Source organism: Colobus angolensis, unplaced genomic scaffold (assembly GCF_000951035.1).
Source record: "Colobus angolensis palliatus isolate OR3802 unplaced genomic scaffold, Cang.pa_1.0 Scaffold5, whole genome shotgun sequence".
Classification (NCBI taxonomy): domain Eukaryota; kingdom Metazoa; phylum Chordata; class Mammalia; order Primates; family Cercopithecidae; genus Colobus; species Colobus angolensis.
Window position 1 is genome coordinate 4,993,250 of NW_012118487.1, and position 22,606 is coordinate 5,015,855.

Sequence of the window (22,606 nt, forward strand, 5' to 3'; positions counted from 1 at the left end):
ATGAAGTGGGTACCTGCCTTATCAAGTTCGGCTGGCTGTGAGAAGCAGAGGGCTGTGGAGCCCACTCGGCCTCTGGATGCCTGCAGCACTTTGTAGGTAAGGGTTATTCGGACAGGTCACATCAGTCTCCCATGAGCGTCTCATCTTACTCCTCAGGCAGGGGAGAAAAACGTTCTTATGAAGCCTGCGTTCCATTTGTTCCCCTTTAATCTGGGATCGCTCAGAGACCAGTTTTCCTGAGTTATCACTAACTTAACCATTATTAATGAATATTTATGGAGCATTTGTTGAAATATATTTCAAAGCAAAACACGGAGGAAGTTGCAGTCTCTGAACCCTGGGAGACTTGCTCACACTGCCAGCCCGTTTCTGTATTTGGTGGTCTCAGTCTCCTTTCCTAAAAATAAATGGCCCACTTTCCCATTTTAAACATGCAATGCTTCCCTTTACGTGACTCTTTTCCAAGATCATGAAGAATTTGAAGAAGTAAAAAAAAAAGCATCTAAAAATACCATTCATCTAAAAATGTAAAATGTAAAATTTGTGATTATTTGAAATGACTGAAACAACATAGTTAGGTTTTATAAACAAATTCTATGTCACTCATATAGGCTTACTAACCATATCATGCAGTTAGCTTGTTAAAACTAGAAATGTAGTTAACAAAAAGATTAAGGATCTGGAATAAAATCGGGAAACCCAGTGGAAAAGCTCCACAGCACTTTCGGTTCCCTCAGCAGTGATTCCTGTGTTGGTAAAAATGTGCTGATCACCTTTATAATTGTGAACCTTCTAAAGTATTATTTTGTAAATAAGTATTTTACATTTATATACTTCTTTTTTTAAGTGCCTGACCTAAATTTTTAACACATTTATTTTTAAAGGAAAGTCTATATTACCTTAAGGGAAAAAATCAGCGTATCTTGATATGAATAGCAATCAGCAAAATTACTTTTTTTATGAGACAGAGTCTCGCTCTATTGCCAGGCTGGAGTGCAGTGGCGTGATCTCGGCTCACTGCAACCTCCACCTCCTGTGTTCAAGCCATTCTCCTGCCTCAGCCTCCCGAGTAGCTGGGACTACAGGTGCCGCCAGCACACCTGGCTAAGTTTTTGTATTTCAGTAGAGACAGGGTTTTACCATGTTGGTCAGGACGGTCTCAATCTCCTGACCTCATGATCTGCCCGCCTCAGGCTCCCAAAATGCTGGAATTACAGGTGTGAGCCACCATGCCCGGCCAAAAATTACTCTTTATTTGTAAAAGAGATGTGAAAGGCAAGTGTCAGAGATGGCTAACATCTGCTGAGACCTTCCTCATGACATAATCTGATACAACAAAATAAGAATGCAAAATAGAATTCATTTCTCATTTTGTCTTTCATTGTTATTATTCTTCAGTTCATGTTCTATCTATAAATTCTTAAACCTAAGACAAAACAATGCCCTATGATACTGTGGGGAAAGTTCTGGACTTAAAAATAAGGAGACCTAGATTATGGTTCCTTTTAAAGGATTTGCTGACTGGACAAGTCACTGATTTTCTAGGCCTAAGATTTTTCTTTTAAAAAAGTGTGGATAATAGTATTTAATTTACTAGGTTGTTATAAAGAAGAAGGAGAAGGAAGAGAGCTAAAATTAACTGAGCACTTACATTTTGCCAGGCACATTACTTTATTCAATTTTCCCCACAGCTGTACTAATTCAAAACCTGTTTATATTGATGAAGAAATTCAGGTTTATGAAGGTTAAGTACCCTAGATTACATAGCTAGTAAGTGACAAAGGTGAGATACCAACACAAATCTGGTTGCTGTGAGAGTCTATACTTATTAACAGTACTTTAAAAATAAATTGTACTGTGGTATACAAATTTGAAATTATATTTTGTCATATAAGATTGTGAGATCACTGTGATAAAGATTACTTCTTACTCATCTTTGTGAATTCAGTATTTAGAAGAGATATTCAAAAACCGCTAAGTTTAATGAAATTGACTTTGATATTAGAAATAATTAAAAGGCGATACATGTAAAAATAAGCAAAAATCTGAAACCTGCAAAACCACTTGTATCATTTTCTCTCAAAACCAAGAGTCTCATATTCTACATATTATACGCAGTAATCTAGGTAGCCTTGGATATCCTTCTGTCTCTCTGGGAAATGCAGGATCATGTGTGAAAGGCTTCCTCTCCTTCAGGGGCGGGTGGAGGCTTACTGAAAGTCATAAAGAGAATCGGTTCCCCAGTGGAGAAGAAAACAGAAAGGATCAGCCAGTGGCTAAAGTATTAGGGTGATCAGACAATCCCGGGACAGAGTCAGCCAGTGTCATGCCAGGCTGGTTGACAGACAGCCACCAGAAGAGGAGCATTAATTCCCTCCCGGGTAAGTCACCACGATACAATGTAACACGTAACAGTAAGACTGGAAGTTCTTATCATTAATAACATGAAATCTTCTCTCAGAAAATATCTTAGTATTATTCAGAGGTGGATCTAGCTAAAAAAACATACTTGTTCTTCGCGTCACTGTACAGAATGTAAAATGGGAAGATGCACAATGGGAGGGCCTCCGAGTAAGATTCTTTGTCCCTTTAGGCCCAACTCAATCATGAAAATGAGACGTGCTGACCTCCTTAGTTATTAAACACAGGGCAACATGACGCTTATCTCCAAACAGCTTTGGAGATGTAGGATACACACACATCTGTAAGTTTTATTTCTTCAAAACAGATTGAGTACTCATGAATGGAAAGAAATTACAGATATTACAGATATCTTCTCCTTTACCAGTTTTTTGTTTTTTTTTTTTTTTTTTTTTTTGAGATGGACTCTCGCTCTCCTTGCCCAGGCTGGAGTGCAGTGGCGCAATCTCGGCTCACCACAACCTCTGCCTCCCAGGTTCAAGCGATTCTCCTGTCTCAACCTCCCGAGTAGCTGGAATTACAGGCACGAGCCATCACGCCTGGCTAATTTTGTATTTTCAGTAGAGACAGGGTTTCTCCATGTTGGTCAGGCTGGCCTCGAATTCCCGACCTCAGGTGATCTGCCTGCCTCGGTCTCCCAAAATGCTGGGATCACAGGCGTGAGCCACCGCGCCCGGCCTCCTTTACCAGTTTTTAAAAACATTTTTTGGAAATTCTTTATAAGTAAAATTCTTAAAGTATGCATGTATGTTATCTGAAATTAAGAGAAAGGAACAAACAGAAAGAGACTATGGAATTCTTGTGGCAATTTTAGGTCTAGTTTCCCCAAATTTCCAAAGTGACATTTCTACTTCTAGATGTTAACTGCAACACTGGGTTCAGGTAAACTAAGTCAATAATGAAAACTAAAAAAAAAAAATAACATTTTCCCCTAAGACACAGACAAATTTTCTCTTTATTATATCACAATATATTGGTTTTAATACTCCTGACGCTTGATATTTTCGGGTCACATTTAGGTTTCTGTGATAACACTTAGAATCTGTCCCTACATCAGCATTTGCCAAAACACATAATCTGAGTTATTATTTAGGCCTTAGCAGGAAAATCTTTCTTGAATGCTCAGATTCAGTAAGTTCTGCCTTTTATGCACTCTCTTAGTTTCCTACATTTCTCCTTTTTAAATAGTTACTATAACTGTAATTAATCACTCAGTGTTTGCATTCTACAAAAGAATATAATCTCTAAGAGGCAAGGAATGTATTTTCACTGCTGTCGCTGTCACAGTGTCTGACCTATGGTAGTCATCTGATAAATAAAGGTTGAATGAATGATGGATGAATGAATGGTCAGTTCCTTTTCTGACAGGTGTTATACTACTAAAGTTACTAAAGAAGAAACTGAAATTTTTTTAAACCTAGTTTGTGTTTTTTAGAGATGCTCTTGCTATGTCGTTCAGGCTGGGGCGCAGTGGCCATTCACAGGCATGATCATCAGGCATTATAGCCTTCAACTCCTAGGCTCAAGTGGTGATCCTTCTGCCTCAGCCTCCCGGAAAGCTGTGACTGCAGGTGCGTGCCACCACAGCTGGCTGTGGAATCTTATTTTTAAGGAAAAGGGACAAGGTGAGCAGTCTGCAGACATTCTAAGACGGTGTGGGAACAATAAACTCTATACAAATTTAAATTTTATTTGATCTGTTATATTCTAGGATGAGACCTTTGTTTGATACAGATTCAATGAAACTTAAAGGTTTTGTGCTGAATTCACTTCTAAAATTCCTAGTAATTTGTCAAGTTTTTTTAGCCTTCTGTGTATGCCATTTACTTTTCTTTCACTCCACTCTATGCAGGCATTTCTCTCTGAACATGCTGCTGTTAGCACCACTAATGTAAAAGCAAATGACATATGCAACGCCAATTAAATATTTATGCAACGTAGCAGTAAAGTGGTAAATATTGTATTATGCTTTCCACTTGTCGTCAGGTGCTACATTTTGCAAAAATGATAGTTTAAAACAGAGAAAACTTCACTATATTTCATGAATAAGATATTTATATCTAGCATAAACTGGAGGTAAGCTGACTTTAAAGGTATTTCTTATTGTTCTGTCTTTGAATATTTTTCAAGTCAGAGAGATCCCTATATTTAAATGGTAAACACAATCTGTTTAAGTGCATTCTTTTCTTTTCTTTTCGTTGTTTGAGACAGAGTCTCACTCTGTTGCCCAGGCTGGAGTGCAGTGGCGCAATCTCTGCTCGCTGCAACCTCCGCCTCCCGGGTTCAAGCAATTCTCCTGCCTCAGCCTCCTGAGTAGCTGGGACTACAGGTGCGTGCCACTGTGCCTGGCTAACTTTTTGTATTTTTAGTAGAGATGGGGGTTCGCCAGGCTGGTCTTGAACTCCTGGCCTCCTCCCAAAGTGCTGGGATTACAGGTGTGAGCCACCGTGCCCAGCCAAGTGTATTATTGTCATATATTATTTACTTTAGCTGACCTCATATCAAACTAAGAGTAAAATAAATTATGTTTGTGGGAAGAGGAGGAGCTTACTTTCTATACTGGTAAATTCTTTTACTCTGAGTCTTTAATCACCATTGAAACAGGCTTAAATACGTCCTTAAGGATTCAAGAACAAAATAAAATACTGAAAAACTGACTTTAAATTTTTAGTCTTACAATTTTCCATCCTCTAAAATATAGGCAATACATTTTTCCTACAATGTGATGAAATCATGTTAGTATTAAAATGCTTCCATACCATCTCAGACAAAAATGCATTTTCTGAATATAATGCAACTCAGAGTGAAGGGAAGAAGCTGTAGTGAAAAATGGTATGTAATTCATTGCTCAGCTGTGTTCTAGAACATTATAAAACAGCACTTTTATTACAAAGACACATCCAAAAAGAAAAAAGAACGTCAGACACATTTTATTTTGCCATATATAGTTAAATGGTTGATTTTTCATGAAGCATAAAGGGTTGGCATATTTTCCCTTCTGACCCTGAGTTGCATATATATAGCTACTACCATCATCAATTTCAAAGTACACAGAGAGGTAAAAATGTTCATAAAATGCAAATAGGCCCAGAAGTAGGACAGATAACTGCTAAGGAATCATAACTGCAATGAACCTGGATTCGACAGGTTATGTTTTGCCAGATCTAGGGAATGCTTATGTCATTAAACAGCCTTTTTAGCAGGCATATGACAACATGTATTTTAGAAATCAGTTGGTAGCAGCTGTTCAAAGGAAATAAATAACTACATATGTATTTTTTAAATGAAAGGAACAGTAAAAATTTGAGTAGTTCTCTGGTTTGCTATACTTGTCAGGAGCTCGTAAGAAAAACAAAGCTGAGCTATTTGTTTTCATTGGGCAATTAGTTAACAAAACAGTCCCTTAAAAATTTCAGATTTTTATGGAAAAATTTTTGTGGGGATAAAAAAAACCATTGGGTATTAGGGTGTTGGGAGGTAATAGGGAGTGACTTTTAAAGGATGCAGGGTTTCTTTTTGGAGGTGAGAGAAATGTTCTGTGATGATAGCTGCAAAATTCTGTGGACATGTAACACTAAACACCACTGGCCTGTGTATGTAAATGGATAAACCACACGGTATGTGCACTGGGTCTCAACAAAACTGTGATTTAAAACACTCCGTTGTCAAATGAATTACTGGTTAGGAAAAACGTCGCTAAAAGGGCAAGATAATTGAGAAAATACACCACCATAATATAGTCTGATAATAGTTTTTTCTCTAGTGTTCCTTAAATTTCATGTGCAAATGCCTTTAGTGCTACTGTACATGGAGAAATTCTCTGACTCTGCCTAGCAGTGCACAGAAATGCTCCAGAAATTCAAGGTCTATAATGGTGTTATCTGAAGTCTGATTTGAGTGGCTTTTTTTGCAGTTTAACTGGCGTCATCCCAAGCATTTATTACGATTTGCATGTAGTAATGCTTTAATAATGTTTATGCTTCATGAGGGATTTCTGGCCATTTTTCTATGTGTATGACATTGACATTTCAGGTTATCTTCTACACAGAAAAAAGAGCTTTCTGTAAGCAAAGAACAATATCAAGACCCCTACCCACTGTATAACTGTGAACAGAAGCGGAACATAGACGCTTCTCATTTTTGCCAGTCTTGGTGAACAACTGGTGGTTATTGCTCATCTCTCTTTTTTTTTTTTTTTTAAATTTCAGAGCCAAAAAAAGAAGAATGAGTACATCAGGGCCCAGAGAAGCGCAACAGGTATTTCTTTGGGTAGGTCTGTATCACTAAGTATAACCACTGAACTTAACATTTGTGGTTAGAAATCAGCAGAATTTCTGTTGTGTAAAGGCACAGACACTCAAAGGTTAATGGATTAGCGAAGGATTTTAACTGGAGGCTCAGTAATCCAAAGAAAATCATAACACGACTCCGCTGCAAGAAAGTTTACCATATGTACATTTGATTTTTAAAAACTGAGATATGCAAAAGCACGTCACATTTACTCTATCATGAATCAGCTCAGGTTTCTCAATTCTACTTGCTCCTCTATCCCAGTAGGGCCTCATGATCTCCCAGTTATGGCTAGTTTTCTAACAGGTTGTCTAGACTTGTACTATCCAAATGATAGTTCCTAGTCCCATGTCACTGTTTGAGTTTAATGAAAAATAGTACAATTTAAACTTTGGTTTCTTCAACTTACTAGCTACATTTCAAGTGCTCAACAGCCACTCGTGTCTAGTGGCTACTAAATTGGACAGTGTGGAAACAGAACATTTCCGTCATGAAATGGGACATGTGACAGCATTTCCTAGACCTGTGCTACTCACAGTGTGGTCTGAAAAGCACAGCAGCATTACCTGAGAGCCTGCTGGAAAAACGAATCTCAGTTCTCACTTTGGATCTGCTAAATCCGCATATGCATTTCAGCAAGGTCCCCAGGCGATGCCTACGCACAGGAATGCTTGGAAAGCACAACTCTGGACCTCCTTTCATTGTATTACGTGTTCTGGAAGGCCACTGAGGCAATCTTTCAACAACATAAAGTGATTCCTTTTCACTCCTATGCTTAAATCTCTTCAATTTCTTCTCTATTTTTACTTCTTAAAAAACCTCACAGGAGACAGTATAGTGTAAAAGTCCTCGTATGTGTGCCTTCAGGAGAGCCATCTCTCTAAGCCACAGATTCCGTTTGTTAAAAGAAGAAACCCCCTAAGGTTGCTGTGGAAATTAAATGAGGTAATTCATACAGTTTCTAGAACAACGCCTGGCACGGTAAGCACTGCTCACGCACCATGGCAGATATTTCGCGTTTCTTCCTTGCCATTCCTCAGATGACCTCATCTCAAGGTGATTTTCTCACTAGCCATTGGCATGAGGTGAACAAAGCTCCAGTTCAGGCACCAGGTGCTAGATCAAGTCTTTCCCCAAATCTTCAGTGAAACGTAGGTATCATCTGTCTTCTCTTTTTGCTCATCAAACTGGTATGAAAGCACGTATGGGGTGAAAAGAGAGTTTTTATGCATATCCTTATCACTTGACTATGAGCTTCTAGAATGAAGAGCTAATTTGGACCTCTGACATCTGTCAGAGTGGCCAGGAAAATGTTAACCTAAAAATAGTTACTGAAAAACCATTAAGTATCAGAGTAAACTGAAGTACATTTTAAAAAATACCAGGCTGGGCACAGTGGTGGCCCATTCCTGTCATCTCGGCACTTTGGGAGGCTGAGGCAAGAGGATAGCTTGATCCTAGGAGTTTGAGACCAGTCTGGGAAACATAGGGAGATCCTGTCTCTACAAAAAATAAAAAAAAATTAGCTGGGCATGGTGGTGTGTGCCTGTAGTCCCAGCTACTAGGGAGGCTGAGATGGGAGGATCACTTGAGACCAGGAGGCAAAGGCTGCAGTGAGCCGTGACTGCGTCATTGCACTCCAGCCTGTGAGACAGAGTGAGATCCTGTCTTGAAAAAATACAAATATAAAAAATAAATAAAAACTAATACTTAGATAAGGACTTTATAGGTATGGCACGAAAGCCAGAAATTTAAAGAAATAAAAGAGTGAGAACCTGTCTCAAAAAAATAAAAATACAAAAAATAAATACAAACTAATACTTAGATTAAATAAGGACTTTACAGGTATGTCTTGAAAGCCAGAAATATAAAGGAAAAAAATACATGTGACGACGTTAAAACTTCTGCATGAAATACGGTAAAAACGACTATGACCAAAGTTAACAATAAATTGGAAAAATATATAACATGGGACAAAAAATTCATATCCTTAATTGAAAATAGCCTTTTTAAATCAAAAAGAAAGGAGAATAGCCCCAATAGAAAAGTGGAGGCTATTCACACACAAAAAGAGAAATACAAATGGCCAATAAATGTATGAGAAGATATTCAGCGCTACTAGTAATAAATCCAAATAACAACGTTTTAACCTAAGAGATTGGCAAAAGTTAAAAATATGCATAATAAAGTATAGATAGATAAACAGAGGTAATGAGTAGCATTGGTGGTTACGTAAACTGACAGTTGCCATGGTTTTCAAAATTTAAAACACGCCTACTCTTTGGTACAGCAAATATCCTTCCAAGAATTTATACCAATAAAAACCTGGATCAAATGAGCATATACGCACATGCCAACATACAGAGACACAGGCATAAGAAAATAAGTCACTGTATTCTGGGGAACTAGTTATTTAAGAATAGCCACTAAATAAAATTATATAGATGATATATAATGAATGATATATGAGAAAAGCCTAGTATAAAATGCATTTAAAAATATGGACCTCTAGCTGTATATGTACATGGGAAAATATCTGGAAGGATATACACCAAAAAGTTGACAGCATGCACTGTGGGATTACAATTAATTTTCACTTTTTAAGGTCTTTCTTTACTCTCTGAAATTTTGAAGAAACAGAAAAAATAAACAACAAAGCCTGTCCACCTCCCTCCCTCCCTCCTTGCCTTTCTTTCAGAAGCTGTTCACCTTGTCTATCCTGAGATAACTTACCTTAGAGAAGAGACATGTTAAATCTACATTGTCGTAAGTTCTCATTATCTTACTGGAAAGTAAGAAAAAATATTCTAAGAAATAATTCCTCCAGCTTTTTAAAAATGTCTTAGGCTTTTACTTTATATTAACAGTCAATATAAGAGAAGGGAATTTTAAGGGAATGGAAAAAAAAGTTTAAGGATGGCTGCGTTTCTGTTAAAGGTTGCAAGGTCAATCTCATGATGACATTGGTCTTCCCCATTGATTCTGGGGTTTATCAGACTGATCTGGCTGGATGGGCAAGTGTCTCTTTTCTCCCTCTCTGCTTGACATGTACACTTAATAGAAAAGGACAACCTTTCCTGAGAGAAGTGTCCTGTTCTTTTTTTGAAGGGTAAAGGCAACATCTTTAATCAAAAAAGATTTATCATGTGCACTGATAAGGGAATGAAATTTTTTCACCTGATTAAAAATAAAATCATTGTGTTAGTGTGTTAGTCCTTTAAATGTAGGAAGACCAATGAAAATTTGAAGCATACATGTGCTTAATTAAAGCGATAAAAGTATGAGAAAATTCTTTGAAGATAAAAGTAAATTTTTGCTAGATAACACTGGGATTGTATCTTCTTAATTCCTAGCACAATAACTAGATCAAAACAAATGTTCAATAAATATCTGTTGAACTGAAAAGCCTACATGAGTATATTAACTAGATAATTTGCATGTTGCCATGTGGGGAAAAATAAAAGCAAAGGGAAGAGTTTATGACCATGGTTCTAGTAGGAATAAAGCAGACTGCTAATGACTAAAAAGTAAAACCAGGCAATATGAAAAAAAAGAAAAATTTTGAGCTTTTACTTAGAAGTCTGATAGTTATATTCACTAATGGATCCTTAAAAAGAGTAGAAGTCTCACAGGTAACAGTGACTGATCTCACATTAAAATGCTATTTTTTCCTGCTAGTCACACCATGAAAATAAAATTAAATGGCATTAGAATTGATATTCAAAATATTTAACAACTGGAAGCACACAGGCACTTATCAATCAGCAAGGATGTCTGACCAGTCAACCTGACACCGAATTCCAGCCCTGCATATTTTTCTACCTGGTATGCACTACAGTAAAAAAAAAAAAATCTGCAACAAGCACATATTCTTTTTTATTTTTAAGTTGCAGGGTACATGTGCAGGACGTGCAGGTTTGTTACACAGGTAAATGTGTGCCATGGTGGTTTTGCTGCACCTGTCAACCCATTGCCTAGGTATAAAGCCCAGCGTGCATGAGCTGCTTTTACCTAATGCTCTCCCTCCCCACATCCCACCCCACGACAGGCCCCGGTGTGTCTTATTCCCTTTCCTGTGCCCATGTGTTCTCCTTGTTCAGCTCAAACACATATTCTTTTTTTTTTTTTTTTTTTTTTTTTGAGATGGAGTCTCGCTCTGCCACCCAGGCTGGAGTGCTGTGGCTGGATCTCACCTCACTGCAAACTCTGCCTCCCGGGTTCACGCCATTCTCCTGCCTCAGCCTCCCGAGTAGCTGGGACTACAGGCGACTGCCACCTCGCCCGGCTAGTTTTTTGTATTTTTTAGTAGAGACGGGGTTTCACCATGTTAGCCAGGATGGTCTCGATCTCCTGACCTCGTGATCCGCCCGTCTCGGCCTCCCAAAGTGCTGGGATTACAGGCTTGAGCCACCGCGCCCGGCCCACATATTCTTAATTTATTACATCCCATTTATGACCGGTCCATTTCAGAACCATTTAAAATTCTTTAGCAGCATACTTCTGACAGGCACAAATAATATATACAGTTAACTAGAATAGAATCTCTTGATGGCTGATACATTTTCTAACCGAATACTAGAAATCTGTCTCTGGAATATTGATTTTTGTTGTGAAATTACTCATTCACCTTCTGTGTTATGAAACAACATCAGTATTGTCTCACTAGGGTGTGATCCTGGTCAAGTGATAACCCCTTCAGTATCTGGTTGACCATCTCTATAAGGAGAAAGTGAACTTAGATTAAAACATGACAGAAAGGTAACAGAAAGGTTTCATCTTGCTTTGACCTCTGACTGGTTGGTAGAGGCGGTCAGAGGTAGTGAATGAAGCACGCAGATGAAGATAAGCAGTATGTAATCAGGTTAAGGAGAGAAAGTCCTGTGAGTCATTAACGATGTCTTCCATGGTCAAAGAATTGGAAAAATTACTGCAAAACATGTCACATAGTTGTCATCCCTGACTCAGCTGTCTCTGAAGTTCTCCCATGCTCTACAATTCTGTTTTCCCATTAAACACTGACTCAAAATGGTTATTTCACTTTCCAAAGTGCCTAATTATATCACAGGAGTACTGTAGCCAGTGCAAGATACTGGTCCACTGCAAAAGCATCAAAGTATTCCACATACAGCTCTGCAATAACTCTTATTCAGTCATAGAATTTCATGGGGCATCACAAATTGCTTTGCAAACTTGAGGAGGCATCACTGGCTATTGTTCCTGGTGGATAAACCACAAAGCCTGTGATTTATCTTAGTGGACACCATTAGCATTTCAATGTGGTAGGCCTTTTCCTACACTTAGAAGAAGATCAAAATACAATGTGGTCATCTCTGGCATTTTAAAAAGCAATTTCCAGTAGTTTGAATGCTCAAATATGTTATGAAATGGTTAAATAAAAGCAATATTTACAACTTCTATTAGTAGCTTCCATTATTTGGGTTACTATCAAATGAAAAACATGATCAATACTACATCAGAAGAGAAGAAAAATCCACATATATGAATGAGTATATAATCCATTCATTGCATTATGGACGCCCAGTTCTCTGGAGAGCGTTCCTGAGTGCAAGATGATGGCCCTGAGTGATGAGTTTTACATTTAGATGGCTGAGTGAGCTGAGAGACTTGTAATATCACGAGTAGTGGAGAGCTCCCTATTGAGTACTCATCGAAGGAAATCCTGCACAGGGTTCATTACTGCAAGCACATGAATTATTTTGTGCACATGAAATGCCACGGAGCTATCCATGTTTCACAAGGGATTAAGTCAAACACAAATGTACCCTATAGTTTTTGTCCAAGAATATACCTCACTGTTTATGGAAATGAACTACCCACAAAACCTGCTTTTCTATGTATCTAAATTTGCTGAAAATTACTGAAAATACTCTGTGATTTATGATATATTATTACCAAACTCACCCCCACCAAATATAACCTCATAGTATGCTTCTAGACCAAATGAATAAATACAAGTAATAAAACAATGTAACACCCTGATTTACAGACACAGTAATTCTAAGAACTTGTTCTTACCTATAAAATAAGATAGGAGTATTGCCAGGAGCACCGAGACCCCTACAGCACACAGTGCAGTGCATTTCCAGCTACAGTACTTTGAAGACTTCTTGAATTTAAAAGCACTTCTTGATAGGGTGTTTCTAGGTAGTGGCCGAGTAGGCGGTGAATAAACAGAGCCAGATGCCATTGTGTATCCTGGGGTTGCAGTACTGAACAGTGGCGTTGTCCCTGTTCCTGTTTTGAATAGGAAATGCCTGTGGAAAAGGAGAATATCATTATAACACACAAATATGTTGCAATATGAGAGACAAGAGACAGCGATGCATTTAGCTCTTCTGTCTCTTTTGCTCTCTCCTCTCTCTCTCCTTTTTTTTTTTTAAAGAATTTATCCTATATAACCTAAAGCATTAAAAATTAAGGAAATGTTTTAACCAAAGAATCTAACTCACAAAAATGACTCTAACGAAAGAGACTGATTTTTAATGTGGACAGCAGGATTTATACATATAAATGATCACTGTCCCTTCAAGTAGACATCTTGAGAGACTGTAAAGACTTTCTAATCACACTATTTCCTGAACAAAACCATTTTGGAATGTCCCATGATGAATTGCCCTAAGAGCATTTTCAGTTAGCAAAAGAAACACAGTCTTGTTGCTTTGTAGCTACATGGGCATTTACTACTCATGAGACTACACACTCATATAAACACGAGCATGCATGATCACGCTGATCTTCTGCACACTGATTTATTTTCTGGACGTCCATGGAAACACTGTCATCTTGGCCTGCTTCTCTGCTAATAAGTACTATAAAACCAAGTTTGGCTACAGGCAGTTGGTCAGCTCTCAAATGATGCAAACTATTTTATTGACAGCTTATGTCAAACATAATCAGGAGTGTGAACCTGATGGGGGTAGGGAGAGGGAAGGAATCATGGAACACCTTCTAACACCAAACCTAAATAAATGAAGGGGTCAGTGAAGCAGATTCTGGATCAAATATAGAAACGTTCCCTAACCACGAGCCATACAACAGAGAGCAACCTGCCTCTAAAAGTTATATGCTCTCTTCCTTGACAATGTTTAAGCAGAAATTGTGTGGTCACATAACAAGAGCACTGCAAATGGAATTCTTCAGGGACGGTAACTAATTTTAAGATGCCTATTAACAACAGAAGTCTCCAAATTTTACAAAAGCACCATTTGTTTTATGGTTTACATTTAATATTATGCTGGTAACTTAACAGTATATTCAGTGAGTATCCCGACACTTAATCACGATGTTCCTAGCACATCCCATGAAGTCAACAGGCTGTGCTCTCTTTCATATTCGGAAGGTACAGAGGTCTTTCTACCTGATATGGCACAGTCTTTACGCAAGGTCATTTTAGATAAGACAGAGGTAAATACCTTTAATTTTAATCCTCATGTACTTATTGTATACTGGAGAAATACTGAATATATCAAACAAATTAAGGGGTTAACAGGACAGAACTGAGAAACCAGACTGCCAAGGTTCAAATTCCACTTAACCACTTAGTAGGTATGTGTCGTGTCCCTGACGAGTTACTGAAAGTCAGTTTTGGTTTCTTAATCTATGAAATGGGGATGGTAATAGTATCTACCTCACAGGGTTATTATGAAACTTAAATGACTTAATATTTAAAGTAAAGTGCTTAGAATGTGTTATATAAGTATCTGATTAATAAAAAAGGATCACACTCATTTATTTTATGTATATTATTACTTAGAAGAGGCTGAATAGGTATTTAAAAGTTACAAAGAATCAATCTCCAGAAAATTATTAAGTGAAAAATAGTGAAGCCAGTCTACAGATGTGGTAAAAGTCATGAAAGTTGGCCTAATACAGGCCAGTAGAGTGGAAAGAATTCTGGATTGAAAATCAGTCCCTGGTCTATCATTTCCTAGTCATCTGGTCCTAGGAAGCCTCAGTCTTTTTTCCGGACCTGTAAAGAAATGGCACTACTGACTTACTTATTTTAACAGGGTTGCAAAACAGCTAATGTCTCTAAAAAACACTTTGTCAACCACAAAATTAGAACAGACGCAAATGATGAGTTGCCACTTGTACAAATTATACTAGCGACTGTATTAGCCCATTTCCCCACTGAACTACTTTAAAAAGCTAATTATAGCCTGAATTAAGTGCTATGTTGGAGGCAGCATTAGTACCTCCTACCATATTCATATTCAGCACGGTTATTCAGAGCTCTGAAACGACACTGCCTGAGTTCAGATCCAGACTCTTCACCTATAAAGAGCTGCACGATGTTGGGTAAGTTACTCAAGTTTTGTGTCTTGGTTTTATCATCTGTAAAAAGGGCATAATAACAGTACATACAATTTACAGGCATTTTCCAAGGATTTAATGAAATAATGCATAAAGTGTTTACATTAGTATCTAGCACAAGGTAAGTGCTCAAAAAGCAGCAGTTAGTTAGTATTTTGCTCAAAATCACATATCACAGTCTCTATTCAAAAGACAAGTATAATTTGAAGATTTTAAATGCCAATTCAAAATGTAACATCATCAAAACGAATGTGCACAAAATGAATTCCCTGGTTGACAAATTTGACACTGGCGATTGCACACACTGGCATGTAGTCTGGAAAAGAAGATGGACTATGTCATTTAGATCAGGCATCAGCAAACTTTTGCTGTAAAGGACGCAGAGTAACTATTTTAGGCTTTTCCAGAGATATCACTGAACTCTACTGTTATATCGTGAAAGCCGCCATAGACGATGCATACATGTTTAACTCTGGCTCTGTTCCAATAACACTTTTTTGTAGACATTGAAATTTTAACTTTATAGGATTTTCCCATGTCATGAAATCCTCTTTGCTTTTCATGTTGTCAATTATTGAAAGATGTGAAAACCATTCTCTGCTCACAAGCAGTACAAAAACAAGTAACAGGGCTGGACCTGGCCTATGAGTCATGTTGGCCCGGATCTAGATTCTCACTCTTTTCAGGATTATACATGAAGAGTGAGCAGGAGGCTCAGCAGCCCATAGAAACAGCCTATTCCCTCAACGCCACTGGAGAGGATTTAAAAGGCAGACTATAGGGTGCAAAGCATGCCTCTCGTGAAGCTTGGACAGATCCATGTAATTGGACAGAGATCCTATTATTATCTTCTGAAGTTCCACCCTAAAAAGTCCTGGCAAACACTGGTGCATGCATTTCACAGGGCCAAAGGATCATCTTTGCCAAGTACAGGAAAAGGACTGACGTTCCCTATGACTGTGGGAAAATTTGCTTACTTTACTGCAGTGGTCCCCAACCTTTTTGGCACCAGAGACCAGTTTCGTGGAAGACAATTTTTCCCTGGACCAGGAATGGGGGTTGGAGAGGATGGTTTCGGGGTGAAACTGTTCCACCTCAGATCATCGAGCATTAGATTCCCACACGACCTAGATCCCTCGCATGTGCAGTTCACAATAGGGTTTGTGCTCCTATGAGAATCTAATGCTATCACTGATCCGACAGGAGGCGGAGCTCAGGCAGTAATGCTCCCTCCTCCGACGGCCACTCACCTCCTGCTGTGTGGCCCAGTTCCTAGCAGGCCACGGATCGGTACTGGTCCACAGCCCAGTGGCTGGGGCTATGTGGGCTTTGGCATTCGCTCAGTTTTGGATGACCCCTCCCGGTATCACCGATGGAGGTGACAGGTGTCCATTCTGTCGACTTCATTAATAATGATGACTGCCATTTCCTGAGTACCTACTAAGCACTGTATTGTTGTTTCACTATAATTTTCACCATAATGCAGTGAAGAATAAAATGATTATTTGCATTTTCAGCCTTCATCCTCCAAGTCTCAGCTCAGATGTTACTACCTGACCACCCAATCCAAAGCCCTGTTCCCTCTACTCTCCATAGTATTACCATGTTAATTTTTTTCAAAGTGCTTATTACAATCAGTTATCCCCTTATTTATTTGTGCGGTAAATCAAGTTTCTGAAGTAGTATTGAAAGTATGTTTTTTCTTCCTTTTTTCCCTTTCTCTGTTTTCTCTGCCTCAATCCTCTCATTCTAGTTTTATTTCACTGCCTCCAGAAGAAATGAAATAAGATGAAGGAAGAAATAGCTTAAGTCTCTTACTGGCTTTCTAAAGCCCAGATTGCTGAGTGAAAGAGAGTGGACTGGGGAGGAAAATGGCGTGAGGGTTCGAGAAAGGGCTTCCCTCCAGAAAGGAGAATATGTCCACGCTGGGAGCAGGTGCAGAACCTGAGGGGAGCTGGTGACAGCAGAGGAGCAACAGGGCCCAGGAAGAGAAGCCTGCCTTCTGCTTTGTGGGCGGCATCCTGGGGAAGCGACAACATCCAAGGAAGTCTGAGGCTCTTCCTACTGCTTCCATGCCATGCTCGAGAGAAGAGAAGTAGCAGAGAGAGCTACCTGGCAAAGCTGTGTGTACAGAAACACGCAACACTCCGTAGTGACAGGTTTGCAGACCCCTGGCCAACGATGGAGTCCCTTACCTTAGTCTTTGGTCCCATGAAAACCCTCTGGGGGAAAGTGGGAATGGAGAGGCTTTGTGATGTACCCTAAATGTCAGGGATAAACCGAATTTAGAAAATAAAGATTCCCCTTAGACTAGAAAAAATATTTCATTTAATTAAGGGCTAGGAAGAGAGAAAGAGAAGAATGGCTGAAGATGTACTGTGTCCCAGGGATAAAGGCCCCACTCCTGGCCTCCCTGCGTGAGTCCTGGAGAAGCAGAGATTACAGTGTAAATCCAAGAGGCCTGAGAGCAGAGAAAATCTGTGCCTTACATCTCAGACAGAGAACGGAGACGATAACAGGATCTCAAAGGGAAATAAACGCATGAAGCATCCAGGTGATGCAGTCAGGGAGCCTGGCCAATTCCTGTGCCTGAGCATAATTTCTAAGAAGCGGAATTCTATGGCTGCAAGAGTAGCAAAGAGACGGCAGAGTGTGCCACTGGACAAAGCAGGGGTCTCGTGGATAGGAACGAAGGTGACCCCTGTAATAGCAGGAGGATTAGAAATAGACAGACAGACAGCATGAAAACTCGACTTAGTGGAGAGTCTAACACCAGACGCTCCCTGCTGTGCTCAGAGTACCATGGAAGAGCTGGGGTAGGGGAGGGAGGGACCCAAACCGCCTGAAGAGAAGATTCTAGGAATGAGGCCTAAAATAAAACATAAACAGGCCGGTGCAGTGGCACACACCTGTAATCTCAGCACTTTGGAAGGCCAAGGCGGGCGGATCACGAGGTCAGGAGTTCAAGACCAGCCCGACCAACACAGTGAAACCCTGTCTCTACTAAAAAACAAACAAACAAACAAACAAAATACAAAAAAATTAGCCAGATGTGATGGCGGGTGCCTGTAATCCTAGCTACTAGGGAGGCTGGGGCAGGAGAATCACTTGAACCCAGGAGATGGAGGTTGCGGTGAGCTGAGACCACGCCACTACATTCCAGCCTGGCAACAGAGTAAGAATCTGTCTCAGGAAATAGGGCCAGGCGCGGCAGCTCATGCCTGTAATCCCAGCACTTTGGAAGGCCCGCGTGGGTAGATCATGAGGTCAGGAGGTAGAGACCATCCTGGCTAACATGGTGAAACCCTGTCTCTACTAAAAATACAAAAAATGAGCCAGGCGTGGTGGCGGGCGCCTGTAGTCCCAGCTACCGGGGAGGCTGAGGCAGGAGAATGGCATGAACCTGGGAGGTGGAGTTTGCAGTGAGCCAAGATTGCGCCACTGCACTCCAGCCTGGGCGACAGAGTAAGACTCTGTCTCAAAACAAAACAAAACAAAACAAACAAAAAACAGACTCTGTCTCAAAAAATAAAAATAAAAAACATAAATATTTTTAAAAGTTGTATTTCTAATGTACTATACTGATGGACTATGAATGATATACTCACTCCACAAATCTATCATTTGTCTTCTCCCATTAGAATGTAAACTCTATGAAGTCCTATTCACCTCTGCATTAACAAGACTTAAAAAGTTCTTGGCATGTTATAGGTGTTCAATAAATATGTGTAAAATAAGTAAAATGGTGACTACTATGCAGATGAGGAAAAGTGAGCCTCAAAAAGTTAAGTACCTTGGCCAAGAGGTCACAGCTAATAAAGGAATGAAATCATAAAATATATAAAATAGCAATAAATAAGGTTGGAAATTATAAAAACCAAAAAGCAAGCCTGGGATACGTGTTTCAGCTTTATTCAAAGTACGTTGTTTCTCCATTGGAGATAGGATTTGAATCTGAGCCTATGGGACTCTCAAGATTATGAACTTAGCCTCAACACTAAAACCATGTGAATATCCACTATGTGAGAGACAGTAAGTTTGAGAGATGCTGATTTCAAATCGGACAGCTCTGTTTAAATTTCCAAAATTTGAGACATCAATAGATTATGAGATCACCAATCTTGGCAAGGGCTTGAGTTGCTATGAAATTATTATTTTTCTTATATTTGCGATAGAGTTTCACTCTTGTCACCCAGGCTGGAATGAAGTGGTATGATCTCGGCTCACCGCAATCTCCGCCTCATGGGTTCGAGCAATTTTCCAGCCTCAGCCTCCTGAGTAGCTGGGATTAAAGGCATGTGCCACCATGCCAGGCAATTTCTGTATTTTTAGTAGAGATGGGGTTTCATCATGTTGGCCAGGATGGTCTTGAACTCCTGACCTAGGTGATCTGTCCACCTTGGCCTCCCAAAGTGCTGGGATTACAGGCGTGAGACACCATGCCTAGCCGCAATTATTATTTTTCTTAGAGGAAAACGCAACTTTGAGATACTGTTCAAACCAAAGATGTAATATTCTAAAATTACATCTTTGTGACTGTATATTTTGTTATTTGTTCTAACATTACTCCAGCTGCTCAGGTTGGAGCACAGTGGTGTGAAGACAGCTCACTGGAGCCTTGACCTCCCAGCCCCAAGTAATCTTCCTTCTTCAGCCTCCTGACTAGCTTGGACTACAGCATGTGCACCACCACGTCCGGCTAATATTTTTATTTTTATTTTTGTATAGATGGGGTCTCCCTATGTTGTCCAGGCTGATCTCAATCTCCTAGCCTCAAGCAATCTTCCTGCCTTGGCATCCCAAAGTGCTGGGATTACAGGCATGAACCACCATGCCTGGCCAGCCACTGACTTTCAATCTCAGAAGTACCCCTCCTCAGAGTGGGGCCTGTACTGTACTCAGATTAGTCACAAAGGAGAGGTGCTTTTGAGATTAATCTGATTATGTATATCACACTGGGGCCTTGATGATGTATGTGCATAATAAATACAGAAATGTTACAAAACATGGGAAGAGAAGCCAAATCACCTGTGCACTATATTTCAAAACAATGAGGCAGGAGGACTGCTTGAGCCTAGGAGTTCAAGACCAGCCTGGGCAATACAGTGAGACCTCATCTCTACTAAATTTATTTATTTATTTATTTATTTATTTTTAGATGGAGTCTCGCTCTATCATCCAGGCTGGAGTGCAGTGGTGCAATCTCGGCTCACTGCAAACTCCGCCTTCCAGGTTTGTGCCATTCTCCTGCCTCAGCCTCCCGAGTAGCTGGGACTAGAGGCGCCCGTCACTATGCCTGGCTAATTTTTTGTGTTTTTAGTAGAGATGAGGTTTCACCTTGTTAGCCAGGATGGTCTCAATCTCCTGACCTCAGGTGATCCACCCGCCTTAGCCTCCCAAAGCGCTGGGATTACAGGCATGATAAAATTTTCTTAAAAAATCAGCCTAGCATGGTGCCATGCACCTGTAGCCCCAGCTACTCAGGAGGCTGAGGCAGGAGGAATGCTTAAGCCCAGAAGTTTGAGGCTGCAGTGAGCTGTGACTGCACCACTATACTGCAGCCTGGGCAACAGAGCAAGACCCTGTCTCAAAAATCAGTCAATCAATCAAAAAATAAAATCACCAGACTTCAATATTTTCAGATCACTTTCTAGTATGTAAGTAAAGAAAGAATTAGTAAAGATTGTTTAAACTGATGTATTTTGAAACTACTTACAAACAAATGGTGTCACTTTGTGCAGACTGATTCCTTCAGGTAAAATTAGGCCTCAGAATAGATACGTGAAAATAGTCACGTAAAAATCTCTTAGACATTACTATGATCTGTGTCAGCATATTTTCTACAGCAGAGAATATTTGATCTCAGATGTGGTAGAATTCTGTTAGTTTTGGGGTTCAGAAAGGATACCCTCTTTCTAAGGGCAACAATGGCTCTTTCATTGCACTGTATGAAATGCTGCCAAAGCGTATATTGTGATTAATGTGTCTTTAAGCCCAAGGACTTCCTTTTAGCCGTTCTCAAGGTCCAACACAATGGTTACTTTATGTTTAGAATTCTACAAATATTTAACGAAGGAACGGAATACTGAAATTCAGCTACATGGAGAACAGACACTGACTTTCCGCACAAGGAAATTATCATCACCTAATTCTCTATAAAGCACACATTTTTGTGTGTCATTAGTCTCTCCCCATCCTGTGACTCTGCCGAGTCATATAGCTTTGGGAATATGCTTCTCACACATAAAAAATTCTGCAAAAATTACTATCAAAAACATATGGTTTTGACCTGGCATCCACATGAGGTTTGCAGAATAAAGGCAGAAATTTTCTTTACTTCTCAGACCATATTTGGGAATGAAAAAAAGTGAACCTGTGAGAATATTCCCCATTGTATTCAGCAATAAAGCAGCAGCCGCGGCGGCTTCTTTTAACACAGAGCACACCTTTTGTTCCGATGTTTCTAATGATGCCCTGCACGGAGCCTGCCTCCAGTTCCTCAGCCATTTGTGCCACTGTTTTCACTCTGGTGATGAGCTAGAGACACACTTGAAGAGAGACTATCAGAGACTGAGATGAGGAAAATCAATTTCAAAGCCCAGAAGACAGCTGGTGCAGAAGGTCACTGAACGCTAACAGCTGCTTTGTGGCTCCGGAATCTTGAGGGGGATTCTATTTAACAACAACAACAACAACAACAAGAAGACAAGAACGGTGGAGCTGCATTGCGTCATTAACTTGTAATGCTATGTAGAAGCTAAAACATAAACAGGAAGGATGACTCTATGTTAAGCACAATTAATACTTGCTCTTACGTCTTCTTAAGTTGAAAGGTTTGTTTCTTTGTTGATCTAGCTTTAGAGTAATCTTTTGATGTTAGCTTCTACCTCTAATCTAGCTTCTAATTTTTGTTTTTGTTTTTGTTTTTGAGATGGAGTCTTGCTCTGTGGCCAGGCTGGAGTGCAGCGGCGTGATCTCGGCTCACTGCAACCTCCGCCTCCCAGGTTCAAGCGATTTTCCTGCCTCAGCCTCCCAAGTAGCTGGGATTACAGGTGCGTGCCACCACGCCCAGCTAATTTTTTTTTGTATTTTTAGTAGAGACAGGGTTTCACCGTGTTGGCCAGGATGGTCTTGATCTCCTAACCTCGTGATCTGCTCGCCTCAGCCTCCCTAAGTGCTGGGATTACAGGTGTGAGCCACTGCACCCGGCCTTCTAGCTCCAATTTTTAACCCATTCCATGATGTATACCTCTATGGGTCATGTTGCAAATTTAAAATTAGTAAAGACAAGGACTGAATTTCCTCATCTTTTTTGCTGTCCTCATCCCTGCCATCTAGGTTACTGTTTAGTAACTGTCTTTTAAGTCTCTCTAACTGCCAGACTTTGGGTAATTTTTAATTACTCTTCTTTCCTGCTCCCCAACTCCCACCCCTGAGTAGTCAACCTGTCGGGGGATCCTGCAGTCTTTCCTTTAGAGCATTTCTGTGTTCTTAAACCTCAACTTCTTTTAATCTGCTTTGCAGAGGCAAAAATAACATTTCTTTTTTTTTTTTTTTTTTT

General features: G+C 39.8%; 1 protein-coding gene across 1 annotated transcript in view; it reads right to left on the minus strand.

The window, feature by feature from the left end:
- The window catches only part of TENM3 (teneurin transmembrane protein 3), a 662,376-nt gene that overhangs the window by 156,551 nt on the left and 483,219 nt on the right, over positions 1-22,606 (minus strand). Inside the window, exon 5 of the mRNA XM_011959575.1 lies at positions 12,748-12,986. Within this exon, the coding sequence (XP_011814965.1) occupies positions 12,748-12,986 (239 nt within the window). The remainder of the gene's footprint in view (positions 1-12,747; positions 12,987-22,606) is intronic.